Here is a 26,975-nt window from a genome sequence, read left to right on the forward strand (position 1 = left end):
TCCTATAAAACACAGATGAAAAAAAATTAGACTTTAAAAAATACCCTAATGTTCTAAAAAATGTTAAAAATTAGAAAAAATTGTCAGTTCTGTTCAAGTCGACACCGATTTGCTCATCTATCTGAAATAAAAGACTGTCAAACTTTCATAGCTACCTTAAAGAGTGAAAAATCACCTCCCGCTCTCTGTCTGCAACTGAAATTGAAATGAGATTACACATGGACTGGTAAGTCTAGTTTTCCAAAATCATTTACTTATTATTGGTCAAAATACAATGTAACAACACGTTAAACTGTAGAGTATAGAGGGAAAAGCACATGATAAAAGTTAAAAAAAATCCATAAAAATAAATTATCATTCAAGAAATAAACAATGAAATAGCCTACCTTGTGTTTTTGTCATCTACTGTACAGCCCACTAATGCATTTGGTTTGCAGTGAATCCAGTTGGTTTGCTCTTGTGATCTCTCACCATTTCAGCTTAGTTTTCAGTAAGTCATGTTGCACAAGTTCTGTAGTAGTTTACTCATTTGACTGGTATTTCTTCCGACCCTGCATGACTGACTTCATAATTAGTGATAGAGTCATCATCAGCCCCTTTCCTCCTCAATGCCACAACAATAACCCCCCTAACTTGAAATAGAATACTTGCTTTGTGTTATATTTTACATTTAATAACTGAACAGATTACCCAGCTCTCCATAACTAATTGTGGGTGAGAGGATAGACAACGACATGCTCAGTTTGGGATCCCTCAAGCTACCAAAGAGTTCACAACATTAGTTTGATCATGAGTTTCTAGTGTGATCGCAATACCATTTGTGCAAGTATTATGTCAGTAAAAACGAGTCTGGGTTACAAAGAGAAAGGTTCCCTGAGCCATTCTGTTTTTGAGGAATTTGTCTATTTTTGTAAACAATACTGTGTTTTGACTTGCTGGTTATCATTTTAATTGTTTGTCATATGAAAATGGTTCTCTGTATCTTTAGTTTTTGTCAGGGTAAGGTCATTATAGGGATTGTTCATACCTAAAATGAAAATCGCTTATTTACTTAAGTAAAAAATTACTTAATTACTCTCCCTATTTAAAAAAAAAAAAAAAAAAAAACTTTGAGTTTCTTTTTTCTGTTGAACAAAAAAACTAGGGGGAAAAAAAAACTAATATTTTGTCAGAAAAGGGCAGTACGATGGCGTAGTGGATAGCACAATAGCCTCACAGTAACTCAAAACTGGGTTAAAATAACCTGGCATTTTTTACAGTGTTGTATTTCTATTTTGGTAATGTGGAAAAGCTGTAATTATATGCATGTTGAATGAAACATCCATAGGTAAAGTAGTTGACCCAAAAAAGTGAAGTATTATCTGTCATCATTTACTCACCCACTTGTTCAAAATCTATTTGAGTTTCTTTCTTGAACACTTTCTTGTTGATCTGTAGAATACTGGGACCTGACTGTATGACTGTCACAGCAGAACAAAAATTACTGTGGAAATCAACCGGTCCACCATTTTTAAGCTCAACAAGAAAGTGTTCAACAAGAAAGAAACTCAAATAGATTTTGATCAAGTAAAGGGTGAATAAATTATGATAGATAATACTTTTTTTTTTTTTTTTTACTTTTAACTATGGATGTTTAGTTAAAAATACAAAGTTCAGGCATCTGAAAATTTCTTCTAAAACTAGCAAATTACCCTGCTGAAAGAAACCAGCATATTCTGGTTAGGTATGTTTTGATGCTGGTATGCTGCTCTTGCTGGTCTCAATGCTGGTTTTGCTGGTCTCAATGCTGGTTTTGCTGGTCTCAGTGCTGGTCTTGCTGGTTTCAGTGCTGGTCTCAATGCTCGTTTTGCTAGTCTCAGTGCTGCTCTTGACCAGCATTGAGACCATCAAAACCAGCATTGAGACCAGCAGGACAAGCATTGAGACTAGCAAAACCAGCACTGAAACCAGCAAAACCAGCATTGACACCAGCAAAACCAGCATTGAAACAAGCAAGACCAGCATACCAGCATCAAAACATACCTTACCAGCATATGCTGTTTTTGTTTTTGTTTTTTTTTAGCAGGGCCTCCAATATTTTTGTTTAGCTGTAAAGGCAGTCCAAAAATCCTGTTTTTTGCCATAAATGTGGATTTACTGAAACAGGAGCTTGAGAAAAATGCTCATTTTAGAAGAAAAGTTTAGATGGGGTTTAGAGGTTTGTGCATCTGAACATTACGTATAATTACAGCTTTTCCACATTACCAAAGTACACATACAACACTGTAAAAATGCTGGGTTATTTCAATGTCTAGGTTTAAATAATCCAGCATTTTTTAGAATGAACTCTTTTTTTTTTTTCGGTATGAAAATAAATAACCTGTTTTTTTTTCTGACACCATATTAGTTTGGTTGTAAAACTGTCTAACTGTGAGAGTTTGGTTTTTCTCACAATACTCAAAAACATAAACGATATTCAGCTGACTTTTAGTATACATGAACCCTTACAAAGGAACATTGTGTTCTTCATCCTTTGAGAAATGGACAGCAGTTGAACTAATTGCTATCAGTTCTTGTTTTTTCATCAAAGTTGGCTTTAATGTCTTTTCGTCATAGAGACTCGTTGACTTTGAAGCATGACGTCAGCCTTAATCTAACTCTGTACAGTGTAGTGTTTGTTTGTGTGCAAGTCATAAAGGATTCAGATTTGAGAAACACAGAGTGGCTATTTTTCTAACAGCAGCTCCGGTTCAGAATTACACAACACACTGGCATGAGTTGTATATTTGGGTCATTAATACTGGTTAAAATGTACCATTTATTGTTTAAACTGTTGAAATTGTCAATTGGTTTAAATGTAAATGAGGCTATTTGCACAAAAACATCTAAATAAATGCTGGGTTGGTGTCATCCAACATAGGGTCAAATAAAGACAAACTACCATTTACAGCAGCAGTTACCAATCTCAGTCCTGGAGGGCTGGTGTCCTGAATAGTTTAGCTCCAACTTCCTTCAACATATCCATCTAAGTTTCTAGTATGCCTAGAAAGAGCTTTATTAGCTGGTTCAGGTGTGTTTAATTGGGGTTGGAACTAAATATGAACACTGGCCCTCCAGTACCGAGTTTGGACACCCCTGATTTAGAGCATAGGTCTCAAACTCAATTCCTGAAGGGCTGCACCTCTGCGCAGTTTTGTTCCAACCCTAATCAAACACAGCTGATCCAACTTATCAAAGTGTTCAAGACTACTAGAGACTATTAAGCAGGTGTGAGCTGGAGGTTAGGGTGACGTGGTGGCTCAGTGGGTAGCATGTTCGCCTCACAGCAAGCCTCGGCTGGGTCAGTTGGCGTCTCTGTGTTTAGTTTGCTTGTTCTCCCTGTGTTCGCGGTGACTTTTCCTCCGGTTTCCCCCACAAATCCAAAGACGTACAGGTGAATTGGGTGTGCTAAAATTGATCGTTTCTCAGTGATGTGTTGTGGTTGGAAGGGCATCCGCTGCGTAAAACATGTGCTGGATAACTTGGCGGTTCATTACGCTGTTGCAACCCTAGATTATTTAAGGTACTAGGTGGAAAAGAAGATGAATGAATAAATGAGTTGGAGGTGGCTGGAGCTAAACTGTGCAGAGATGCAGCCCTCCAGGAATTGAGTTTGAGACCATTGATTTAGTGTAAACAGTTTATTGATGTGGATTGGACATTTTAACAGTATTTAAGGCAAACTAGAAATGTGAAATCACTTTTGAAGTACAAATAAATCAACTCTCTATGTCATATTAATCAAACCAACTGCTGATTAAACATAACTCCATGGTTGGGTTTGAACCCAAACTAGGTGATTTTTAATCCAGTATTTTTTAGCAGTGGTGAAAAGAGTACTGAAAAATCATACTCAAGTAAAAGTTCCATTACTTTCCTAAAAATATAGTGCAAGTAGAGTGAAAGTATCTGTTGTAAATATTACTCAAAGTACGAGTAAAAAGTAGACATTTCAAATGTACTCAAGGGTAATGAGTATTACGCTGTAAAAGCTAATTCCTTTATATATAAGTTGTGCATGTGTGTAAACGTAACACTCTGTAGTGCATGTAGTTATTGCCCAGCAGGCACACAATGTCATAAGACATTAATATTAGATTAGATTCAGGTTGTGATGTCAGGTGACCAAATTTCAATGTCTAGCCAGCATCTAAGGACAACGTTATTTTGATGTCCTATAATGATGTCATATTATGTTGATATTTGGTTGATTTTAGGTTGTTAAAAAGTTACCAAAATCTAACATCGAGCGAACATCATAAACCAGCATCATACTGATGTCAAATACTGACATTTAATCATCAGGTATGACAACCAACATCCAACATCAGACAGACGTCATAGTGGTAACGTCTACACAACGCCAAGCTGTAACATCATTAGACATTGATATTTGGTTGGTTTTAGGTTGGACATCGACGTTGGCCTGACGTTGAGTTCTGCCGTCAACCAGATTTTCATTTCCAAACAAAATGCAATGTCCCCATGGCATTGGGCTACAACATTAATCTGACGTCATGTCGGCATCTTGTGCCTGCAGGGTGTTAAAGGCCATTTCAGTCTTCATACAGTAAACATTCGTCCTCTCCTCATCAATGCGGGTCAATGTGTTTAAAGATTTTGGACATCTTTCTGGACACTTTTAATGCTTCCAGAATTTATAAATCGCCCATGTCCTAAGTTCATTATGATGCGAATTTCCTTCTATGTGCGATTTGATTGGACAGGAAACACAGGACTGATTTTTCTAATCCGCATTGACAAGGAAAAATCAAGTAGTGACTGCAGGTTGAAGGAAAGCAGTGGAGTAAAAGTACCAATATTGCACATTAAATGTACTCAAGGGAGAGTAAAAGTACACATTTTTAAAACTACTTAGTAAATTATAATACTGGGAAACTACTCAATTACAGTAATTTGAGTATTTTGTAAAAAATTTTACTTTACACCAGTGGTTTTTAGTGTGTATGTGTCACACTAAATGATGGAACATTTAGCCTGTTTTTGACATTACAGTTGCAAAATGTTACTAAAATTACTCACTTAATTGTGAGACTTGTGTGCATGATGCACTTTGCATTACATCTCAGTACTACATCTCTAAATGTTAGGCCGAATGTGGTAAAACCCAATCTTGGGTTATTTTATTATATTACATTTTAATGAAATGTAATTATTTTTTTTTAATCAACTGTTGGGTTTGTCCATATTATTCAGCATTGTTAGTCTATGTGTACAGTATGTATGCATGTGTTTATGTAATGTACAAATATCCTTTAAAGCAGCCTAAACTTGATTTTTGATATTTATGGTTGGAAATTTATAAAATGTCTACCATAAAACATGATATTTACTTAATACTAATTATATTTGACATTAAAGAAAAAATACCACTTCCTAAGACTCCTGGATGCGTTACATAATTCACCCATAGTTAATCTATACATTCTATTATTGGTTATTCACACAAACATACTTATGCAACATAAGACATGGTTTTGTAATCCAGGGTCACCTTCACTAAGACATTTTATTGTAATTTTTATTTTATTGTATTATATTTATTGTACTCTAACTGTCTTTTTACAGTAACTTGCCTATAAAGGTGTTTTACAGTAGCAGGGCCCTACCGCAATTTAGTTTTATGGTAAAATAGCCATATGATAGTCACCATGCCATTGCTTTTGCTTTTACTTTATTTATTTACATTTTACACTAGCAGTACAAAACCTTTATTTTTAGTATTTACTATTGAATTTGGGGGTGGCATGGTGGTGCAGTGGGTAGCGCTGTCGTCTCACAGCAAGAAGGTCGCTGGTTCGAGCCTCTGGTGGGTCAGTTGACATTTCTGTGTGGAGTTTACATGTTCTCAACGTGTTCGCATGGGTTTCCTCTGAATGTTTCGGATTTCCCCCACAAGTGCAAAGACATGCGCTATAGGGGATTTGCATAAGCTAAATTGCCTTTAGTGTATGTGTGTGAATGATTGTGCATGGGTGTTTCCCAGTGATGGGTTGCAGATGAAAGGGCATGGTTGTGTAAAACATATGTTGGATAAGTTGGCATTTCATTCCCCTGTAGTGATTAATAAAGGGACTAAACTGAAAAAAATGAACGAATGAATTAATGAATATTTATGGTAGAACATTTACAAAATGTACATGGAACATGATTTTTACTCAATATTCTAATTATATTTAATATTAAAGAAAAATTTAGACTGCCTAAGGCTCCTGCACTATTGACCCATTGTATTATTGGTTATTCCCAAAAATTTAAGACATAAGACAAAAACATAAAGACATGGTTTTGTGATCCAGGGTCACATACACTAAGTCTTCGTATTGTGTTTTATTATTTTATTTATTTATTTAATGTAATGTAACTGTCCCTGTACAGTAACTTACCTGTAAATGTGTTTTCCAGTATAGCCGGGCCCTACTGTATTTAATTTTACAGTAAAAAAGCCTTACTACTTTTTATGGTAATATACCCTTTACCACATTTAAATCTTAGTGACAATTTTACAGTACTTTTACTGTAATTTATTTACATTTCACACTAGCAGTACGAAACCTTTTATTTTTAAGTATTGAATTTGAGGCGGCTTGGTGGCACAGTGGGTACCACTGTCGCCTCACAGCCTCGGCTGGGTCAGTTGGCACATCTATGTGGAGTTTGCATGTTCTACCCATGATCGTGTTGGTTTCTTTCGGGTGCTCTGGTGCTCGCAAATCTAAAGGCATGCACTTTAGGTGAATTAGGCAAGCTAAATTGTCTGTATGTGTGAATGAGTTTGTATGGATGTTTCCCAGTGATGGGCTGCAACTGGAAGGGCATCCACTGCATAACACACATGCTGGATAAGGTGGTGGTTCATTCCGCTGTGGCAACCCCTGATTGATAATGGGACCAGAAGAAAATGAACAATTGAATTTGATAATCCAAATAAATGACTTTTTTTTTTTTTTCATTAACAGTATCGTCATCAACTACAGTAGCAATACTTGATTACTTTTATAGTAGAATACTGCAAATTCCTAATATACAGAAAGTTATTGTAAAAGTTTCACAGTAGTGATCTTTAAAAATGTATGCGGTTGGTATTTACGAGGCATTAAAAATCGTTTTAGTACAAGGCAACGTTTCAATTTAGATATGAGGATGTATGATTTTATATAAAAATTTTGGATACAAATTTAGGTTTTAGGAAGCAAGGAGGAGGTTTGACATTTATCTAAGCACCTAGGAAGAAATGACAATGGATTTTTTCATAATCATTTGTTTGGAGTCTGCTTATCTGTGTCTGATAAGCACAGAGGACAAATATTGTAGGAGAAAACACTCGTAGCAGAATGTGACCAAGGCCTGCATACCATTCCCACACCAAGATCTGAGTAGTGAAGCATGAGAAGTGTTCTCTATTTGGTAATTATTTATTTTGAGCATGTTTTATATAAAGAGGAACCTTGAATTTTAATTTGTGTTCCTCATTATCACTTCTGTGTGTGCACGATTTAAATTTTAGGCCATGGCATTAAATCAAAATACTGACCTTATTCTTCACATATAAGCAGGAGCAGCCATTGGAATATATATTTTTTTTTTTTTTTTTGGCTAATGACTTCCGGTCATTTACTTCAATCGATATTTAGACATTAAAAACAGCTCGTTCTGCTGCTTGATGTTGCAAACTGATCTTTTGTTATGGTGTTATTCTACTTTTTATGTTAAGTCATGAACCCATTTGCTTGTAGAGCAAGTAGTTTGACCATTTTCTGCTGTTTATTATTCCTAGTAATTTCAAAGGTATAAGTTCCAAAACAATCTCAAAACAAGCACACTTCAGCATTGAAGAATAAGGTCAATACACTATAAAAAGCAATATTGACTTGAAAGAAGTGAGTAAACCTGTTGTTTTAAAATTAAGTAAATGTATTTGTGCACAATTATTAAAACGATGTCAACAGTTCCAAGACACAACAGGTTTATTTACTTAAGTAACAAAATGCTTTTTACAATGATGTGTTTTGATTCTGTTTTGATTGTTTTCAGACATACATTTTTAATGATGTGCATACTAATTGCTGTTAAAAGCGCGAGTGACATTAGTGTTCTTTAGCTCTACCAATACTGTATGGGGATCTTAGCTTTTAAAACACGTTTGAACATGGAAATGCAGTAAATGTTTTCTGTTAGCCAATAGCCTTTTGGTACCCTTTTGTTGTACTAGGTTGCAAAGGGTACCCAAAAAGTGCTACGGCACAGTACGGTTTGCTTTTTAGGTGCCTTTTGACACGTGGAAGCGGCCATAAAAACATATCACTCAGTGTCAATGGTCTGGAAGAACCAGCATTCTTTTAAAATATCCTCTTTTGAGTTCCACAAAGGAAAGAAACTAAATGGTTTAGGAGCAAGTGGAAAATCTTTTTATTTTTTGGTTGAATAAACCTTTTAAGAAAGTCTGAAATGTTAAATTTGACAATTTTTACATTTACATTTAAAACTTTTTGATTTATAAATCTTAAATATATCATTATTAAAAAGTTTGTATTGCAATTTTAAAAATGTGAAGTATATTTTAAACCCTTTTTAGGCTAAGCAATTGCATTTGAAGAAAATTTTCTCTTTTTTTTTGACTCTGTCTCACTGATTTTATGTCCATTTTATGAATAGTTTCAGTGTAGAATCATTAACAATGGTTAATGCTGTACACAGCTATGTGCACAAGGTCAGCAACTGAGTTCTGGGTTAATGATTACGCAGTACTGTTTATGTTCAAAAACAAAAAACCTTCTGCCAGCCGTCAGTTGAACTGCAGTTTGATTTTGTGCCATTTACTGCTGTGTGCTCATTTCAGGATCAATAATCATTGAACTAGTTTGAATATTCTACAAGATAATTAATAGTTCTAACACATAAAAAGTGGCATTTGCAAGAATGATCCCTTTCAACTGTTGTAAACATGATAGCATTTAGTGTAATAGTAGATTTTCCGGGAAACCAGTCTGAAGGAGGAACCCTTAAATGCCCTCTGAGCTTGTTATAGGTGGTTTTAACAAACATGTTTGGAGATGTTTGGTGAGCGTTTAAAGCCGGGCGAGGCGCTGTAAAAATGCATGGGGGATGGTAGCTTATCTCGCTATAGAGAAACCAGTTCCGCATTACCCTATCAAAGCCACTCATCCGCTCAAAGTGCTCTTCGATACTATGACTCGTCCACTCAAATCAATATTTCCTGTGCAAATAATTACGAATGCAATTCTATGCTATTATGAGAGCTTTTACCCAGTGCAATGCACAGCATGTTGCTTATTTGTTAATGGGTATACTATAATAAACTTTGTCAACATAGACTTTAGCTCCAGTGCTGTCTTCCCTCCCTTTCACAGTGATTGACCTCTCACGTCCATCAGCCTTAAAAGCCCATCATTATCCAAGAAGGGCTTTTAGGCTCCATGAAATGTTTATGCTTGTACAACTTTCGGTATCACATTTTGCTTGTGGTGTCATGTTCATAATGCAGCATGACGCGCATTCCCAGATTCGGAAGAGACAAGAGCTGCAATGCTGAACCTTCTGATGATAACACCTCGGTTTCACAGCCATAGGACAAGACTGGTCTTGTGTTGCGCTAGGCCCTTTGTTGCTTAGAAATGCATAAGAGGACCTCCCATCTCCTACTGAGCCTCATAGCTAGGGGCATGTAGTTGTCTTGTGACTTAATGCCTTGGTAGATTAAACACCCTCCCCCACAAGTCAATACTCCTCTCCACAATATTCATAGACGTCTGACAGTGTTATCAACAAATAAGGAAGCAAAGCTGATGTTCAGACTTTAGTTCAGACAGGCTCGACTAAATCTTACTGGAAAGGGTTGTGATGTCACCAGGGAGAAACTGGAAATGTAAAGCTGCTTTTCAGTTCTCAGGAAGGGATATTGTGACCTCAAGATATTTAGATAAACCACTCATTTCAGTTTCAAAATGTCTCTGATTGATAATTTATTTGACTTGTAGCTTTAAGCTACAATTGTATCATGCCATAAAAAGAAACATGATATAGATGTATAAATAAATAATTAAGGTATTTTTATTTAAAGCAAGTGTTAATGTTGTAGAATGTACCTGTAGTGAAAATAAAATGTTAATTAAAAAGCAGGTTAAATGATGTTCTGTCATGCATATGTTTTTCTGTTCTGTACATTTTATTTCATTTATAAATTATTAAGATTTGCTTGCTGAAAAACAAATAAAACTTGGTGTGCAGGATGGTATTAGAAAGATAAAGTTTAACAATAAACTATTTACTAGGGATGTGCCGATCAAGGTTTTTTTTTGTCCTCGGGCCCGAGTCATTTGATGTTGAGTATCTACAGAAACTCAATCCGATACTTCTATAATACATAAACAATAAAGAGTAAAGAAACAGATCCAGAATATTCCTTATTATTTTGTTTAATTCACCTTATTTTAATATTTCAACAACTCTGTTAACAAACAGAGCATTTCTGTGAGCTAGCTTGAACAATCAAGTAATAAATAACAGAAATTCTTCAGTTTTGGCCTTTAGTGCAACAGTAAATATAAAGAAAATCTAATATAAAAACAAATAGCACCTCAGCTTAAAACACCCGGCAGGCAATCCCAAGTTTACATCTCAGAGTTTGCTATGGCAATGTTGTAATTGTCTACTTTATAATACGTCCAAAGCACAGATATACTCGCGCTTTCCGCTTCAACCTGCTTTTGTGTTATACTTTGCTGGCATTTAACCAATAGCGTCTCTGCAACAAAGTGATGTCATGCCGCATATATATGTACATCTAATTACCGTTGAAGCCAAAATTAGAAAAGATTAAAATCTTTAAAAGATTTTAAAGTATAAAACTAATATCACATGAAGTTAAATGCATTTTAATGTTTAGAATGACTGAATGAAATGTAAGTTAAAAAATAAGCAAAAAAGCTGTATTACATTTATTTTGTAAGTCCTAAAACTGTGTGGTTAAAAAAGCTTTTATTTCCTTACTCAATAAGGTCACACTTTATTTTGATTGTTTGTTTATTGAGTTTAAGTTATACTAAATCTTCATTCCAGCTAATTCTCATTAGATTATGAGGTTGGGGTTATAGGGTTTGTGTAAGTTGACATGAAGTTGCATGTTGTTCTTGTAGTCATTTAAATGTCTGTTTAGCAGCAGTATCAGCAGATATTAAGTATTCTACTAATACTCAAATGGACTATCAAAATAAAGTGTTACCCCCCAAAAAACATTTTCTGTCGGCTTAGTCCCTTTATTAATCCAGGCTCGCCACAGCGGAATGAACCACCAACTTATGCAGCACGTTTTTATGCAGCAGATGCCCTTCCAGCCGCAACCCATCTCTATGAAACATTCTCACACGCACACACGCACACACTCGTACACTGTGGACAATTTAGCCTACCCAATTCACCTGTACCGCATGTCTTTGGTTGTGGGGTGAAACCCGGGCAAACGCAGGGAGAACATGCAGACTCCACACAGAAACGCCAACTGAGCTGAGGTTCGACCCAGCGACCTTCTTGCTGTGAGGCGACAGCACTACCTACTGCGCTACTGCGTCCCCCCCCCCCAAAAAACACAATAATACTAAATAAAATTTAAGTTTAAAAGGCAAGCTGTGTTATACTACTTTATATAAAACTGTGTGGTTCTAAACCATTTACATTGAACAAGTCTTTAAAAAAATTAAGGAAGTAGAATTATTGTTAATGTCACAGTGTATTTATCCTGAGCATTTCTTGATAGAAAATAGTTCCTCTTAACACTCCTGTGCCCCTAGGATACCGAATTGGTAAACATTACTGTTCAGAGAGACTGCAGGAGTCACAGTTGGAAAACCTTGTTTTTTAAAGTAGAGCCTCTACAATCTCACCACACCCCAAACCTTTCCATTTAGCCGTTACATTTTATTGCTCACACCATGTGGGCTGTTGTGTCAGCCTAAATCAATGTCTTGATCAACTTGTACAATGCAAATGAATGATCTAGCTGGACCATTCCTGTTCTGCCCTAAAACCTTTACATTAAAACATATGTATCTGTTTCATCAAATAGGGAGTGATGTGCTATTTTTTTTTTCTCTTGAAAAATTGTGTAATATCCTCAACGAGGGAGTCATTACAAAACTTTCCTTACTTTAAATGGAAGTTCAAAAGGCTAACAGGGTGGAAAGTTATCATGAAGACACATAAATAGCATATTTTAAAGATGTTTAAAAATCATTTTGATCAGAAAAAGAACACATGAACATGATTTAAATTTTATACTTATATTACATTCACTATTTAGAAAGATGGGAGTATACACTGTAAAAAATGTTTGGGTTCCACACAATTTCTTTCATGTGTTTTTTTTTTTTTCCCAACAAAAATCCATTAAGTTGTTTATAAATTATTGAACATAAAACTATTAAGTTATATTAACTCATTTTAAATAAGTAGTTTAATCAAGCAGTAAGAGTTATTTTTTTCAGTGTACTGCAAAGAAGAAATCAGCAGCTGACTTATGTTATGACTTCATACAAGTACTGTTTGTCTAGTCGGTAGAGCAGCATGTGGTAAACACAGGCCTGTTTTTGTTAGGGCTGATAGTGGAGATTGCATGCATGAAGTATTTGAGCACTTTCGAACTGCTGTAAACATGGCACCAGGGAAGTGTGCTCACTCTTCACCTTTAAACAGGTTTTTCAAGCTCAGGCAGGTTGACCGAAACAATGAAGCTCCATTGTGTAGACAAGAGGCTCAAAACCTGTTGAAGAGGTGGTACAGGCTCTCATTATTACCTTTTTGCAGATTGATGAAAAGAATCGGTGAACTAGAAAGTAGTTTGTGTGCTTTATAAAGACTTATCTTTATAATAAAAAAATAATGAATGAACACACTATTTATAAATTATGTTTGAATCCCATACCAACAATGTGTATAGCACAACATATCAGATGGTATCACTGTACACAGTTTAAAAAAACAGACAATAATTTGAAACTAAAAAAGGAGTTCAAATTAAAAAAAATTATTTTGAAGGGCCTTTTTCATATTTATTTCACAGTGCCTTGTTAATATCTTAACTAATTCATTCCCCATAAAAGGTCAATTCATGCATGAGGCTAATGCTATGCTAATACACTAACTGAATTAGCTCTGCCAATTTTTCAAAACTTTAACTGGGTCATTATCACAATAAAATGCCTTTTGAAACATCAGAATTTTCCAAAAAAAAAAAAAAGTTTTTTTATTTTTTATTTAACCACATAGTTTTATTAATTAGACCTTATGCTGTAAGAAATTAATGTTGGTCTAGCTCCTGCTCTTTTTGTAAATCTGCAAAAAAAAAAAAAAAAAAAAACTGTAAACAAACCTCAAATTAAGTGTAATTTTATTGCAGAGTTTTTTTGTTTTTTTTTTTATAAAATGTATATTTTTAGAAAGGTAGTGTGTCTCTTAACCAACCCAACTTTTTTAGATTATGGAAAAAGTGTATTTATATTAACGATATGATGGACAAAACATTTATTTGCCAATAAAATATGCAACCGTTGCACATTCTTTTCAAAATAAAACCCAAAATCTAAAACATTTTGTCAAACTTTCAAACAATATTAACTGGACCATATAGGTTAATTAAGAAACCACTCACTATTTTTTGCTGAGGTTATAAATTTGTTTATTTTCATAAAAGTTGAACATGACTGTGGAAAACAAGATAACAGGGTGGACATTTGCATGTATTTTTTTTATTTCAAACAGTCAATGAACTCCATTAAATGGACTTTAAAAGGATATCCTTTATACAGACTGAGACAGATATTGCCAAAAGGTTTGTATTGTCCACTCATGTGTTGCATGCTGTAGTATGTGTGTATAAGTGTTAACCAATTAACAATAAATAAATAAATAAATAAATGAAAATAGTCAATGCATAGAGGAGCGTGGGGCACAAAGTAATGAGGGGTAAAATGTAATGCTGAGTTTTAAGGTATTTAGTTTGGGTTAACCATGGCATGCTTCAAAGGTTTTCACTACAGTGTCGGCAGACGTCTTCCTGCCAATTATTGAAAAAGTTCAGCGGAGTTTGAATGAGAAACACGGGAGAAACCTTGCTTTGTTTGCAGCATACAAGTAAAAAAAAATTTAATCTGTGAAAGTATCTACGGAAAATCTTATATTGTTGTGATCACCATCTTCTAGACTAAAGATGAAACCATTTTGAATATTGTAAAAAAAAAAAAAAAAAAAGACACAGAGACAGAAATCATAGGTCCGGCAATCATACAACCAGTGCTCATTTGTAAGAGAGGCTTGTGTGGTGTTGGTTAAAAAAAAAAAAAAAAAAAAAAAAAAAAAAATATATATATATATATATATATATATATATATATATATATATATATATATATATATATATATATATATATATATATATATAGTTTGTCTAAACCAATTATTTTGTTCATTATTTGGCTAAACCAAAAAAATGTTACTTTGTGCCCCGCTCTCTCCTATGTCCATCACCTGATCTCGTACTCCCCTCACATGCTCTATGGACCAGTCGGGAGCCCTGGGCTACACTATCTCTGAGCTCAAGGTTCTCTCCTGGGACAGCATGCCAAACATGCCAAACGGTTGTCAAACAATATCTTAGTGTGAACTCTTGAAATCAGTTTTCCTGGTGATGGGTTGCAGCTGAACTGGTATGCGCTACGTAAAACATATGCTGGATAAGTTAGCAGTTCATTACGGTGTGGTGACCCAAGATTAATAAAAAGACTAAGCTGAAAAGAAAATGAATGAATGAATGAATGAATGAATGAATTTTAAATTAGTACCATCATTGTGTTCATTCAATTTTATGACAATAACATTTCTAATATGTTCAACAGATGGTTCTTACCATTCAAGCTCATGCAAGGTGAATTGGATGACACATTTATACAGATATACAGTGCATCTGGAAAGTATTGATAGCTCTTTATTTTTCCACATTTTTTATGTTACAGCCCTATTTTCAAAATGGATTAAATTCATTTATTTCCTCAAAATTCTACACACAATACCCCGTAATGACAATGTGAAAAAAGATTTGTTGAAATTGCTGCAAATTTAGTCAAAAAAAAAAAAACATAAAAAATCACATGTATATCAGTATTCACAGACTTTGGCGTGAAGCTCTAAATTAACCTCAGGTACATTCATTTTCCACTGATCTTTTTTATGATGTTTCAGCAGCATTTGACATGATTTGAAAAGGCATACACCTGTCTATATAAGGTCCCATGTCAAAGCACAAATCAAGCATGAAGACAAAGAAATTGTCTGTAGACCTCCGAGACAGGATTGTCTCGAGGCATAAGGATGAGGAAGGTTACAGAAAAGTTTCTGCTGCTCTGAAAGTTACAATGAGCACAGTGGCCTCCATTATCCATAAGTGGAAGATGTTTGGAACCACCAGGACTCTTCCTAGAGCTGGCGGGCATCTGAGTGATCGGAGGAGAAGGGCCTTAGTCAGGGAGGTGATCAATAACTTCATGGTCATGCTGCCCGAGCTCTAAACTTACAGAAGGACAACAATCTGTGCAGCAATCCACCAATCAGGCTTGTATGGTAGAGTGGCCAGACGCAAGCCACACATGCACTCTCAACCCTGGGGCCTTATATAGACAGGTGTACACCTTTTCCAATAATGTCCAATCAACTGAGTTTCTAAACAAAGTTAGGAAAATGTGAAGCGATATGAATACTTTTCGCATGCACTATGCTATTAATGTCTGATGCAGAAAAGCTAGACTATTGAAGGGGGTTACTAGGCGGTTGCCCTCTTGGCCTAATTAACAAACCTTAGCTGGTTCAAAATGCAGCTGCTAGAGTGCTTTAGAGAACAAAGAAATATGATCATATCACTGCAGTTTTTTTCATCATTGCATTGATTATTAAATATCGTATACGTTTTTAAATTTTATTGACTACCTACAAAGCCTTGAACGTCTTAGCTTCCAAGTATTTGAGGAAGCTCCTGGTGTATTAGAGCCCCTTACATCCACTATGCTCAATTAATTCTGGACAATGGATTATTCCCAGAATATCAAAATCAACTGTTGGCGGAAGATCTTTCTCATATATGGCACCTAAACTCTGGAATAGCCTTCCTACTGTAGTACAGTTTGAGAAGCAGACACACTCTGTCAGTTTAATGCTATATTAAAGACACATCTCTTTGCATTAGCATACACATAAAGCACCAATACTTTTGAAATCCAAATTATCTCAAGGATTGGTAGTCCGCAATATTTAGGGCAACCGGAGCCGGGAACACTTACCAAAAGACATTATAATTTGAACGGCATCTATGCTTAGTCTTTTTTTTTTATTATTCCCAAGGTTTACATATTCCTGGACCAGGCCGTATCCTGAGCAGCTCCTGTTGATGCTGTTTATGTCGCATTGTCCTATCAAATTTCGGAAAAAGTGTGAAATTGTTAAAAGATTTCAACTTTGCATATGATTCAAGTCTCGGCATGAAAGTAATTGAAAGTAAATTTCCCAGATGAGTGGGTGAGAGGCGACCTTCTGCTTTCCTAATCCTACATTTGTGCAATAGCCCTCTGGTCTCATCTTGATTTCGAGCACTCAGTTTGAGAACCGCATAAATCAATGTAATTCATACCATTGTACCTGAGCATTTTTTATTTTTGTATTTGATTAGCCATCAACAGATTTTTTTTTGGATAAATGTATAAGTTTTATACCACATTTAGTTATGTTTAGTTGTATAATTAAATAAGTTAAATTAAATAATAATTAAATTAATAACTTATAAAGTCAATTTGATGTCTCACTAGATATACAGTTTTTTGTGAAAGGTTATTATTAGCTAATTTCAAGATTGCTTATGATTGCTTGCGAATGATTGCAAATTGAATTTTGGAAGTGAACTTTTGCAGTTGATTATGACGTTTCACGAGAACACAAGGATGCATTTTGGGCACAGGCCCAGGGGCCCATGCACACTTGGGGCCCCTGCGAGGGGGGGCAGAATGCAGATTTTAGAGTATCTATTTAGGCTAAGTGCAAATAGCGCATCTCATGGGAATAAACTAGTTAAGCGGTTCACGCCCATCACCGTTTGATTGACAGAGACAAAATAACTAAAGAGCACAATACAGCAGTGCAAGTGGCGGAGCTCATAAAGTGCATGGCAACATCTTTTGACGTGATCAATCATGAACCCAGTACGAATATAGTGTCTGATGAACTCATTCTTCTTTTTTTCCCCCACTACATATCAGATTTTGCAGACTCTTCATCAAGAGAAAGACAAGTAGAAATCATTAATAAGTGTGTGTATTATGTAGGAGTCATATGCAAGATTCATAGGACTGGATTGGAGAGGTTTCATTCATTTTCACTAGTTGTATTAGTATTTTTTCTAAGTATGCTATAAAAATGCTTTAAAAATAAGTTTGTAGACTAAAAATATATGTACTGTATTTAGTTTATTTAAAAAAATGTGGGCAATACATTACAGATTATTATTTTTTTTTAAATATTATATTACCGTATTTTCTAATTCATCTATAGGTGTGTGGCTAGGTAGGCTGCCTACAGGACATTGTGCCCATGGGCCTCTGAATTCTTAATCCGGGCCTGTAGATTGCTGAAGAATGCATATTGAGAAAATATTTGTTCATTAGCTACTACAGCAGGAGAGATCTTGAGATCAACCTAAGCTCAAACTCCCCTCTTGTCTTTGCAAACAAGTGGAGCCCGGGGCTCGAGGATCTTATGAGCTCAGGGCTCTCTCCCGCGACAGATTGCCAAACAAGCTTTATAATCAATTATCAACTAAGTGTGAACTCTTGAATTATATTTTTATTTATTTAATTGCAATCTTGATCTCTATTTAAAAAGAGGTGGGGAAAGTACTTAATGTTCTGTTAAAGCATTCTATATGTAGTTTCTAGATATTTTGTTGTGTTTTCACATACTAAAAAAAAAAAAAAAAGAATAGATTTTGGAGGATGAATTGAAAGTAAGTAAATAAGTCTTTAAAATATGGAACTTGAAAATGTTGGATGGTTGACTTGAACGTTTGTGCTCCCTAACAGAAAAAATATGCGTGCTCTAAAGAAAGCTCTATGCAAATATGTATTTGAAAGAATTAATTTTTAGAATAAAGGGTTGCAGTCTTTCACATTGCAAGTATGTGCATGCACTTTATGTAATGGTGCAAAAATGTCTCAGCCCACAAGTAGCTCACAGTAAAGAATATAAATACCCCCAGTAAAGACATTTTAAACAACTGCAATAACTGTGAACTCTGAACAACCAGTCAGAAAGTGATTTCTTAAAGAGCTTTCAAGATATTTTGTTTCAAACTGTGATGAGGATGACTGTGGGATTGGGAACCCTCTTTTTGATTTTCAAGGTAGGAGTCTATTTTCAGACAAATTCTATACGTTTAATTTATAAGTGAGTTTGAAAATAAATGTGTAAATATTGAAATAAAATGTTACTTAAAATAGAAAAAAAAAGAATTTCGCTCCTGTGAAATTAAACTTCAATAATATGTTTTTTAGAACATTTTCTTTTGCGCTCAAAAAAAAAAAAAAAACATAGATGTTTAGAACCACTTGAGGGAGAGTAAACAGTGAGTAAAATCTATTTATGACAAGTCAAAACACAACTGCTTAAAAAGTAAAGATGCTCCAGATGGTTTGTCAGTCTGTCTGTCTTTGAAATCAAATAATAATTTGGACATTCATCCTGTTAAAAGTTTTTTCAATCAATCAATCAATCAATCAATCAATCAGTCAGTCAGTCAGTCAGTCAGTCAATATAAGTCTTTTTGTGAGGTCTGTATAGTAAAGGGCTTGGAGACCCAAGGCACAGCAAGTGAGCGTGCTTTGAATGGTTTTAGTAATTAATTTTACACAAAAAAAGTTGCTCCAACTGCAATGAAAAGTGTCTGTCTGCCTGTCAAGCCAAGTCTGGGTTTGGCATTTACCAGAACAGTACTTCCTTGACTGCACTGTGTCAAGTTTAAAGTTGGAGGGGGATCAAGATGAAGTTGTTCGCAGGGGTTGGGCCTCCAGTAAAAAGAAGCTTTGATGCTTCAGCATGCATTACATTTTGAACAATTTTATGCTCCAACTGTTTGATGCTGTGAACAATTTGTGAATGCCCCCCCTTCATGCTCTAACATGATGGGCACCAGTGCACAAAGCAAACTCTATAAAGACATGGATGAGTAAGTTTGGTGTGGAGGAACTTGAAAAAAAAGTTACCAGAATTGATATTAATTAAAAAACAGTAAACTATAAAAGCACCATGTCAGTGTAAATGTTATATAAAACAACCTAATTTATTTAAATTTAGGTGTTGTCATATGGATTGGCAGAGAAGTCTCCATGTATAACTGGCTTTGAGTCAAATCTGCTGGTTTTTAAAGTTCACAAAGATCACCTTCACAAAGGAGAGAGACTCGGAAGAGGTAAGCGGTGTTCACCTGTCTATTTATACCAGAGAAGCAGCTAAACATTGAGCGGGTAATCAATGCAGACAAACACACATTTATATACATGCACTGTATCTGCTTTCACCAATATAAAAATGAGTGATGTCAATCAAGAAGCATTTTCTTGTCTTGTTTTCAAAAACAATATGCCAAAATGAAGTTTTTCTTAAAACAAGCAACACATTCTGCCAATGGGGTAAGTTCAATAATCTGACGTCAGAACAAAAATAAGATTATTTTGAATTATTTTTAATATTTGCTGAAAACGAGATTATTTTTACTTGTCTATACAATGCTTCTTGATTTAAGAATTTTTTGTTATTTGTTCTAGAAACAAGACAAAATATCTAAATAAGAAAATTATTTATTTGCAGAGCACAGCAAACTGTTTTGTTAATGCTAATCTGAATCTGATCTGTTTTGTGTTTTTAATGAATCTGTTTTGTTGACAGTCGTTTTTAACACATGTGATGGAAGAACAGGAACAGATTTTCAGTCCACTGATCAGGAGATTGATCTGAACATGGATGGGACTTTGATGATGAGGAGGTCAGTGACTCTTCATGAAGGCCTCAAGGAGTTTTCAGTGTTTGCAAGGGACTCCATTGGCAAGAAGCACATGGTCTCTGTCAGAGTTGAGCATGTCCGTTATGATGAGGATCATGACATGAATACTTTAATGAACACTTCCTCTGTACAGGTATAGATATTACTTCAAAAAACAAAAACAACACAAATATCATGATTTATCATTATTTAATTACAGAGAGAAATTGTCAGATGTTCCACTGATGTATGTGAAATATTATTATTATTATTATTATTATTATTATTATTATTATTATTATTATTATTATTGTTACTAGTTTTTATATTATTGTTATAAATTATATATAAATAATAATAAAATAAAAATTTTGTATTTTGCTAAACACAACTGTTACGTCACTGTATCCTTTACTTTCTTTTGCAGATGGAATCTCCCTATGATGATCTGGTTCTGACATTACCAAAGTCTTTAACAGGTTTAAAGAGATTAAAGAGAGGTTGGATTGTTCCTCCAATCAGTATTTCTGAGAATAGCAGAGGTCCGTTCCCAAAAAGGCTGGTCCAGGTCAGTGACATTTAGAAATGAACTGTGATGAAAATGACTTTGATGAGATTTTTACTGTTTTCTGATGATTTTGAAAAAAAAAAAGTCTTGAAGAATATTTGTGTAAAAAGTTTCATGTCTTTCTGTATTTAGATAATGTCAGAATTTGCTTCTGAAACTAGGATGGCATACAAGGTCACAGGTGAAGGGGCAGATCTGGATCCTAAAGGGATTTTCCAAATAGATAGACTATCAGGGTGGATAAGTGTGACTCAGAAACTTGACAGGGAACAAAAAGCTTCATACAAAGTAAGCAATTATATATATATATATATATATATATATATATATGTATATATATATATATATATATATATATATATATATATATATATATATATATATATATATATATATATATATATATATATATATATATATATATTTATTTATTTATTTATTTATTATTATAATTTTTTATTGGTCAAGTGGTTATTTTTTTAAAAATAAAGAATACAATTAAATAAACCAAAAATAAAAGATATTATCTAACATTCATTTGTTTTCTCATGTCTTCAGCTTGTAGCTCATGCAACTGGAGTGGATGTGAATATTGCAAATAAGCCAATGGAAATTTATATAATCGTGACAGACCAAAATGATAATAAGCCTGTTTTTACTCAAAATCCTTTCAAAGGAAATGTTCCTGAAGCTGCTGGAAAAGGTAGGTGAATGGTGTAGTTTTTAATTAAATCACATTCTAATGCAGGGATGGGCTTTTCTCACATAAATATGCAATTCAGTGCGATGACCCTTTGTGAATTTTATTTCTGTTTATATTGTGTATAATTGTCACATCAAAGAAACCCTACATTAAGTTTAAGGCTCTGCTTACCTGAAAAACTTTTTGAGCATTATTATATCAAGGTTTAATGAATTAAAATGTAATCTAGTCACTTTTAAGGGCTTCCAAACCTTTATGAATTATTTTTTTCAGATGAGCTCAGACAAAGATATTTTGAAGGATGTTGGAAACGGGTGGCAATTGACATCCATAGTAGGAGGAAAAAAGGGCTATGTGAGTCAGTGAATAGCAGTTTCCAACATACTTCAAACTATATTTTGTGTTTAACAGAAGAAGTAAAAAACACCTACCAGTTTGGAATACAGTAGGTGTAGGATAAGTAATTTATGACAGAACTTTCAGTTTTGGGTGAACTTTGCCTTTAGTGACTTATTGACCCACAGTATGTTTTTACACCTATAAATAATTTGTGACATTAAAAGAGTGATTCTGTGGTATGGCTGGTCAAATACCTGCTAAATATTCTTTACTCTCTCACAAAAGGTGAAGTGTTTATGACAGTCACAGCCACTGATGCAGATGATAAAGAGAATACTGACAATGCTGATATCAGTTATGCCATTATCAGCCAAGATCCACCATCTCCAAAGCCAAACATGTTTGCTATCAATCCTGTAAGTGGAGGGATTTCTGTGCTAGAAACTGGCCTGGACAGAGAGGTGAGAAATGCTTTTTGATGAATCTCAACAGTTGTCAAGTTTATGCAAGCAACCTCATCAGTCATCTTCCTCTTTCAGCAATGGTCCAGTTATACTTTGGTTATTACGGCTACTGACATGAACGGAGAGGGTGGGTCAACCACTGCCACAGCAATTATTACTGTTACAGACAGCAATAATAATGCATCTAAGCCTGATAATAAGCCTGTGTTCACTCAAAACCCTTTCAATGGAAGTGTTCCTGAAACTGCTGGAAAGGGTAGGTGGATGAAGCAGTTTTGTTGAGATTGCTTTCACCATTCTAATGCAGGGATGAGCTTTTTGCACAAATATGAATTTCTGTATTATCTGACCACAGTAGGATGACCCTTATGAATTGCGTATTTCCAATTTTTGGTTGTGGAATGTTTATATTGTGTATAATGTGCACTAGAGAGCCCTGTTAAAAAAAAAAAAAAAAAAAAAAAAAATTTATATATATATATATATATATATGAAAATATAGGTTGATTTGCTTTTCGTTTATGAGTACTGTTGAATTTCAGGGTATATTTAACAGAAGAAATGTCTGTTTTCAATATAACATTCGGGTTAAAAAGATGATTCACCACAAAATTAATATTTTCTCACCCTCGGGTGGTTTAAAACCCTAATGAGTTTCTTTATTTTGTTGACCCCTGAAGAAGATATTTTGAAGAATGTTGGAAATTAGTAGCTACTGACATCCATAGCAGGGAGGAAATACTATGGAAGGTGATGAATGCCGTTTTCCAATATTTTTTGAAATGTCATCGTGTGTGTTCAACAAAAGAAAGAAAATCCTACAGGTTTGGAAACAGATGAGGATGAGTAAATAATTATATAATTTATATTTTTCTCTTTAATAAGTAAATGGCTCACAGTTTTATGTTTTTTACACATTCAAATAATTGTTGACATTTAAAAGAGTGAGACCAGTCCTATAAACTTGAATCAAGTAATTATAATGTTTGTATTTTCTGTGGTTAAAAGTCATTCATTCATTCATTCAGTCAGTCATAAATTTTCTTGTCGGCTTAGTCCCTTTACTGATCCAGGGTCGCCACAACGAAATTAATCATCAACTTATCCAGCACGTTTTAACACAGCGGATACTCTTCCAGCCGCAACCCATGTCCGGGAAACATCCACACACACACACACACACACACACACACACACACACACACTCTCGTACACTACGGACAATTTTAGCCTACCCAATTTACCTGTACCACATGTCTTTGGACTGTGGGGGAAACCGGAGCACCTGGAGGAAACCCACACGAACGCAGGGAGAACATGCAAACTCCACACAGAAAAAACAACTGAGTCGAGGTTCAAACCAGCGACCCAGCGACCTTCCTGCTGTGAGGCAACAGCACTACCTACTGCGCCACTGCGTCGTCCGTGGTTAAAAGTGTGAAATATTTACATTGGTAGTGGTGATTTTCTCCACTCTTCACATTTGCTAATTATTCTTTACTCTCTCGCCAAAGGTGAAGTGTTAATGACGGTCACAGCCACTTATGCAGATGATAAAGAAAATACGGACAATGCTGATATCAGTTATGCCATTATCAGCCAAGATCCACCATCTCCAAAACCTAACATGTTTGCTATCAATCCTTTAAGTGGGGGGATTTCTGTGCTAGAAACCGGTCTGGACAGAGAGGTGAGAATTGCTTTTTGATGAATCTCAGCAGTTGTCAATTCTATGCAAGCAAGCTCATCAGTCATCTTCCTCTTTCAGCAATGGTCCAGATATACTTTGGTTATTACGGCTACTGACAGATACAGAGAGGGTTTGTCAACCACTGGCACAGCAGTTATTACTGTTGCTGACAGCAATGATAATGCACCTCTGTTTGCCAGTAATTGGGTTATTCCTCCAATCAGTGTACTTGAAAATAGCAAAGGTCCTTTCCCAGTGAGGCTGGTCCAGGTCAGTGATGATTATGAATGAACTGTTTAAATGAGAATAATGATGAGAAAATTTTTTCTGTTTTGACTGTTTTTCTAATGTTTTTGCTTTTTGTATTTAGATAAACACAAATTATGCTGCTGAAACTCAGATGGAATACAAGATTACTGGTGAAGGGGCAAATATGGATCCTAAGGGGATTTTCCAAATAGACAAACTATCAGGGTGGATCAGTGTGACTCAGCCACTTGACAGAGAAAAAAAAGGTTCATACCATGTAAGTAATTTTTTTTTTTAACTATATATAAAGTATTTATTGCGATGCAGTGGTACAGTAGGTAGTGCTGTCGCCTCACAGCAAGAAGGTCGCTGGGTTGGTAGCTCAATCCTCGGCTCAGTTGGTGTTTCTGTGTGGAGTTTGCATGTTCTCCCTGCGTTCATGTGGGTTTCCTCTGGGTGCTCCGGTTTCCCCCACAGTCCAAAGACATGCGGTACAGGTGAATTGGGTAGGCTAAATTGTCAGTAGTGTGTGTGTGTGAGTGTGTGTGTGTGTGTGTGTGTGTGTGTGTGTATGTGTGTTTCCCAGAGATGGGTTGCGGCTGGAAGGGCATCCGCTGCATAAAAATGTGCTGGATGAGTTGGCGGTTTATTCCGCTGTGGTGACCCCGGATTAATAAAGAGACTAAGCCGAAAAGAAAATGAATGAATATAAAGTTTTTTTTTTTTTTTAATTTGTAACTCAGTTATTACCTAAGATGCCCTTTTTTCTCATGTCTTTAGCTTGTAGCTCATGCAAAAGGACTGGATGGAGATATTAAAGAAAAACCAATGTGGATCACTGTAACTGTGATAGACCAAAATGATAATAAGCCAGTGTTTACTCAAAGTCTTATTAATGGAAATGTTCCTGAAGCTGCTGGAAAGGGTAGGTGCAGTTTTGTATTATCTGACTACAGTAGGATGGCCCATGTGAACTGCATATCACAGATTTTTGATTGGGAGTCTTTATTTTGTGTATAATGTGCACATCAAAGAACCCTATTATAATATATAAAAGAATACACAAGAAGTTGACTTCTTGGTTATGAGTAATATTTAATTTAAACAGCCAAACAAATCTTAACAGAAATAAATCTGTTTTCAATGTTCTCGCATCGCAGGTTAAAAAGATAATCCACTCAAAATTGAAACTTTTTATATGTTCAGGTGGTTAATGTGTTTCTTTATTTAGTTGAACTCAAAATAAGATATTTTGAAGAATGTTGTAAAGGGTTAGCAATTAAAATATATAATAAGTTGGTGGAAATTGGGGTATGGGGGTGGGGGGGGGGGGGCTGTTAATTCTATGCATGTTGATGGATAACCATTTCCAATATTTTTTTCAAATATCATATTTTGTGTTCACCAGAAGAAAAAAATCTACAGGTTTGGAAAAAATGGAGAATGAGTAAATATTGGCATCATTTTATTTTTGGGTGAACCATCAATTTATTTAGTTATTGACCCACAGTATTATGTTTTACACATATTAACATTTCATCTAGAATTAAGTAATTAATAGAGTTTGTATTTTGTGTAGTCAGGGGTTAAATAGCTGCATAGAGTACTGGTCCTTTTTGATCCTTTACAAAGGCTGGTCACATACCTGCTATTTATTCTTTACTTTCTCACCAAAGGTGAAGTCTTTATGACGGTCACAGCCACTGATGCAGATGATGAAGAAAATTCTAATAATGCTGATATCAGTTATTCCATTATCAGCCAAGATCCACCATCTCCAAAACCAAACATGTTTGCTATCAATCCTGTAAGTGGAGGGATTTCTGTGCTGGAAACAGGCCTGGACAGAGAGGTGAGAAATGCTTTTTAATTAATCTGAGCAGTTGTCAATTTTATGGAAGCAAGCTCATCAGTCATCTTCCTCTTTTAGCAATGGTCCAGATATACTTTGGTTGTTATGGCTGCTGACATGAACGGAGAGGGTTTGTCAACCACTGCCACAGCAGTTATTACAGTAACTGACCCAGCCGTCTAGAGGGCATCATCGCCACTGTAAAGGTACTGTTTGTTACTCATGTCTGCCCAGGCAATTGGTTGATGGCATACCTCAGTAAAAGGCCGTTTCTTTTTCCATTTAGCCCATGAACTATGATAAGAGCAAGCAGTGGTAACGATGATACATTTGTCGACTCTTTGCCTACTTCAACTGCCAAGGTTATTGTGAATGCAAAAGACGTGAATGACCCACCTGAGTTTATTCCAAAGGTTATTTCCAATTGTGAATATTTACCAGCTGGTGGTGAGCTGGTCTCTCGGTGAACAAGCTACTGATCCAGACACTGGAAAATCAGAAAAATCTTGCTTGCTTATGTGTATAAATGTAATTTCTTTGACTAATGATCTGTCCTGCTATAATCACATATTTTTGTTTTGTTTATTAGAGACTAGATGCAGTCAAACTGCTTTTTATTAATAAAGATAAATGTAGAGCACCTGCCCTGACATTCTGTCTTCATTAATTCATTTAGCAACATTTGCTCACACTGTTAAAAAGGAAAGAAGGGGGAAGATGCTTTTAGCAAGTATACATGCTTATAAATGTTATTGGTTTGAGGAAGACAAAGAAGCTGAATGTCAGATACAATATCCTAATGTTTTAAACTTCAAATATTTGTTGTTAGACTTTTCAGGATTTTTATGTCATTTAATTCAGCTTTTTTTTTTCAATTCAGCTTTATTTGTATAGCGCTTTTACAATGTATATTGTGTCAAAGCAGCTTCACATAAATGGTCATAGTAACTGTAACAGTGTGGTTCAGGTTTTAGTGTTTAAGTTCAGT

General features: G+C 35.1%; 1 protein-coding gene and 1 long non-coding RNA gene across 3 annotated transcripts in view; both read left to right on the forward strand.

Moving 5' to 3' along the window:
• LOC147843254 (uncharacterized) overlaps nucleotides 1–26,975 on the forward strand; it is a 164,704-nt gene that overhangs the window by 31,341 nt on the left and 106,388 nt on the right. The gene's annotated exons all lie outside the window — the stretch shown is intronic.
• On the forward strand, nucleotides 36–26,637 carry LOC568392 (cadherin-1). Of its 2 annotated transcripts, none has more exons than XM_087262115.1 (15): nucleotides 36–226; nucleotides 19,438–19,552; nucleotides 20,029–20,276; nucleotides 20,550–20,690; nucleotides 20,823–20,978; nucleotides 21,249–21,393; nucleotides 22,018–22,193; nucleotides 22,272–22,452; nucleotides 23,711–23,886; nucleotides 23,965–24,156; nucleotides 24,257–24,412; nucleotides 24,916–25,060; nucleotides 25,812–25,987; nucleotides 26,066–26,193; nucleotides 26,274–26,637. In XM_087262115.1, the coding sequence occupies exons 3-14, from the start codon at nucleotides 20,100–20,102 to the stop codon at nucleotides 26,168–26,170; spliced, it is 1,926 nt and encodes a 641-aa protein (XP_087118241.1). In that variant the 5' UTR covers nucleotides 36–226; nucleotides 19,438–19,552; nucleotides 20,029–20,099; the 3' UTR covers nucleotides 26,171–26,193; nucleotides 26,274–26,637. The 2 variants fall into 2 exon arrangements, with proteins under 2 accessions (XP_087118241.1, XP_087118239.1); XM_087262113.1 differs by lacking the exon at nucleotides 36–226 and adding an exon at nucleotides 18,141–18,487.

The sequence above is a fragment of the Danio rerio genome, chromosome 7, assembly GCF_052040795.2.
Source record: "Danio rerio strain M-AB ecotype USA chromosome 7, GRCz13ab, whole genome shotgun sequence".
In the NCBI taxonomy this organism is placed as follows: Eukaryota; Metazoa; Chordata; class Actinopteri; order Cypriniformes; family Danionidae; genus Danio; species Danio rerio.

Coding starts and splice junctions, on each gene's coding strand:
- LOC568392 (XM_087262113.1), top strand. CDS start 18,443: ATGAGGATGACTGTGGGATTGGGAACCCTCTTTTTGATTTTCAAG. Junction 19,553..20,028: donor AGGAGAGAGACTCGGAAGAG/GTAAGCGGTGTT, acceptor TTTTGTTGACAG/TCGTTTTTAACACATGTGAT. Junction 20,691..20,822: donor TCCCAAAAAGGCTGGTCCAG/GTCAGTGACATT, acceptor TTCTGTATTTAG/ATAATGTCAGAATTTGCTTC.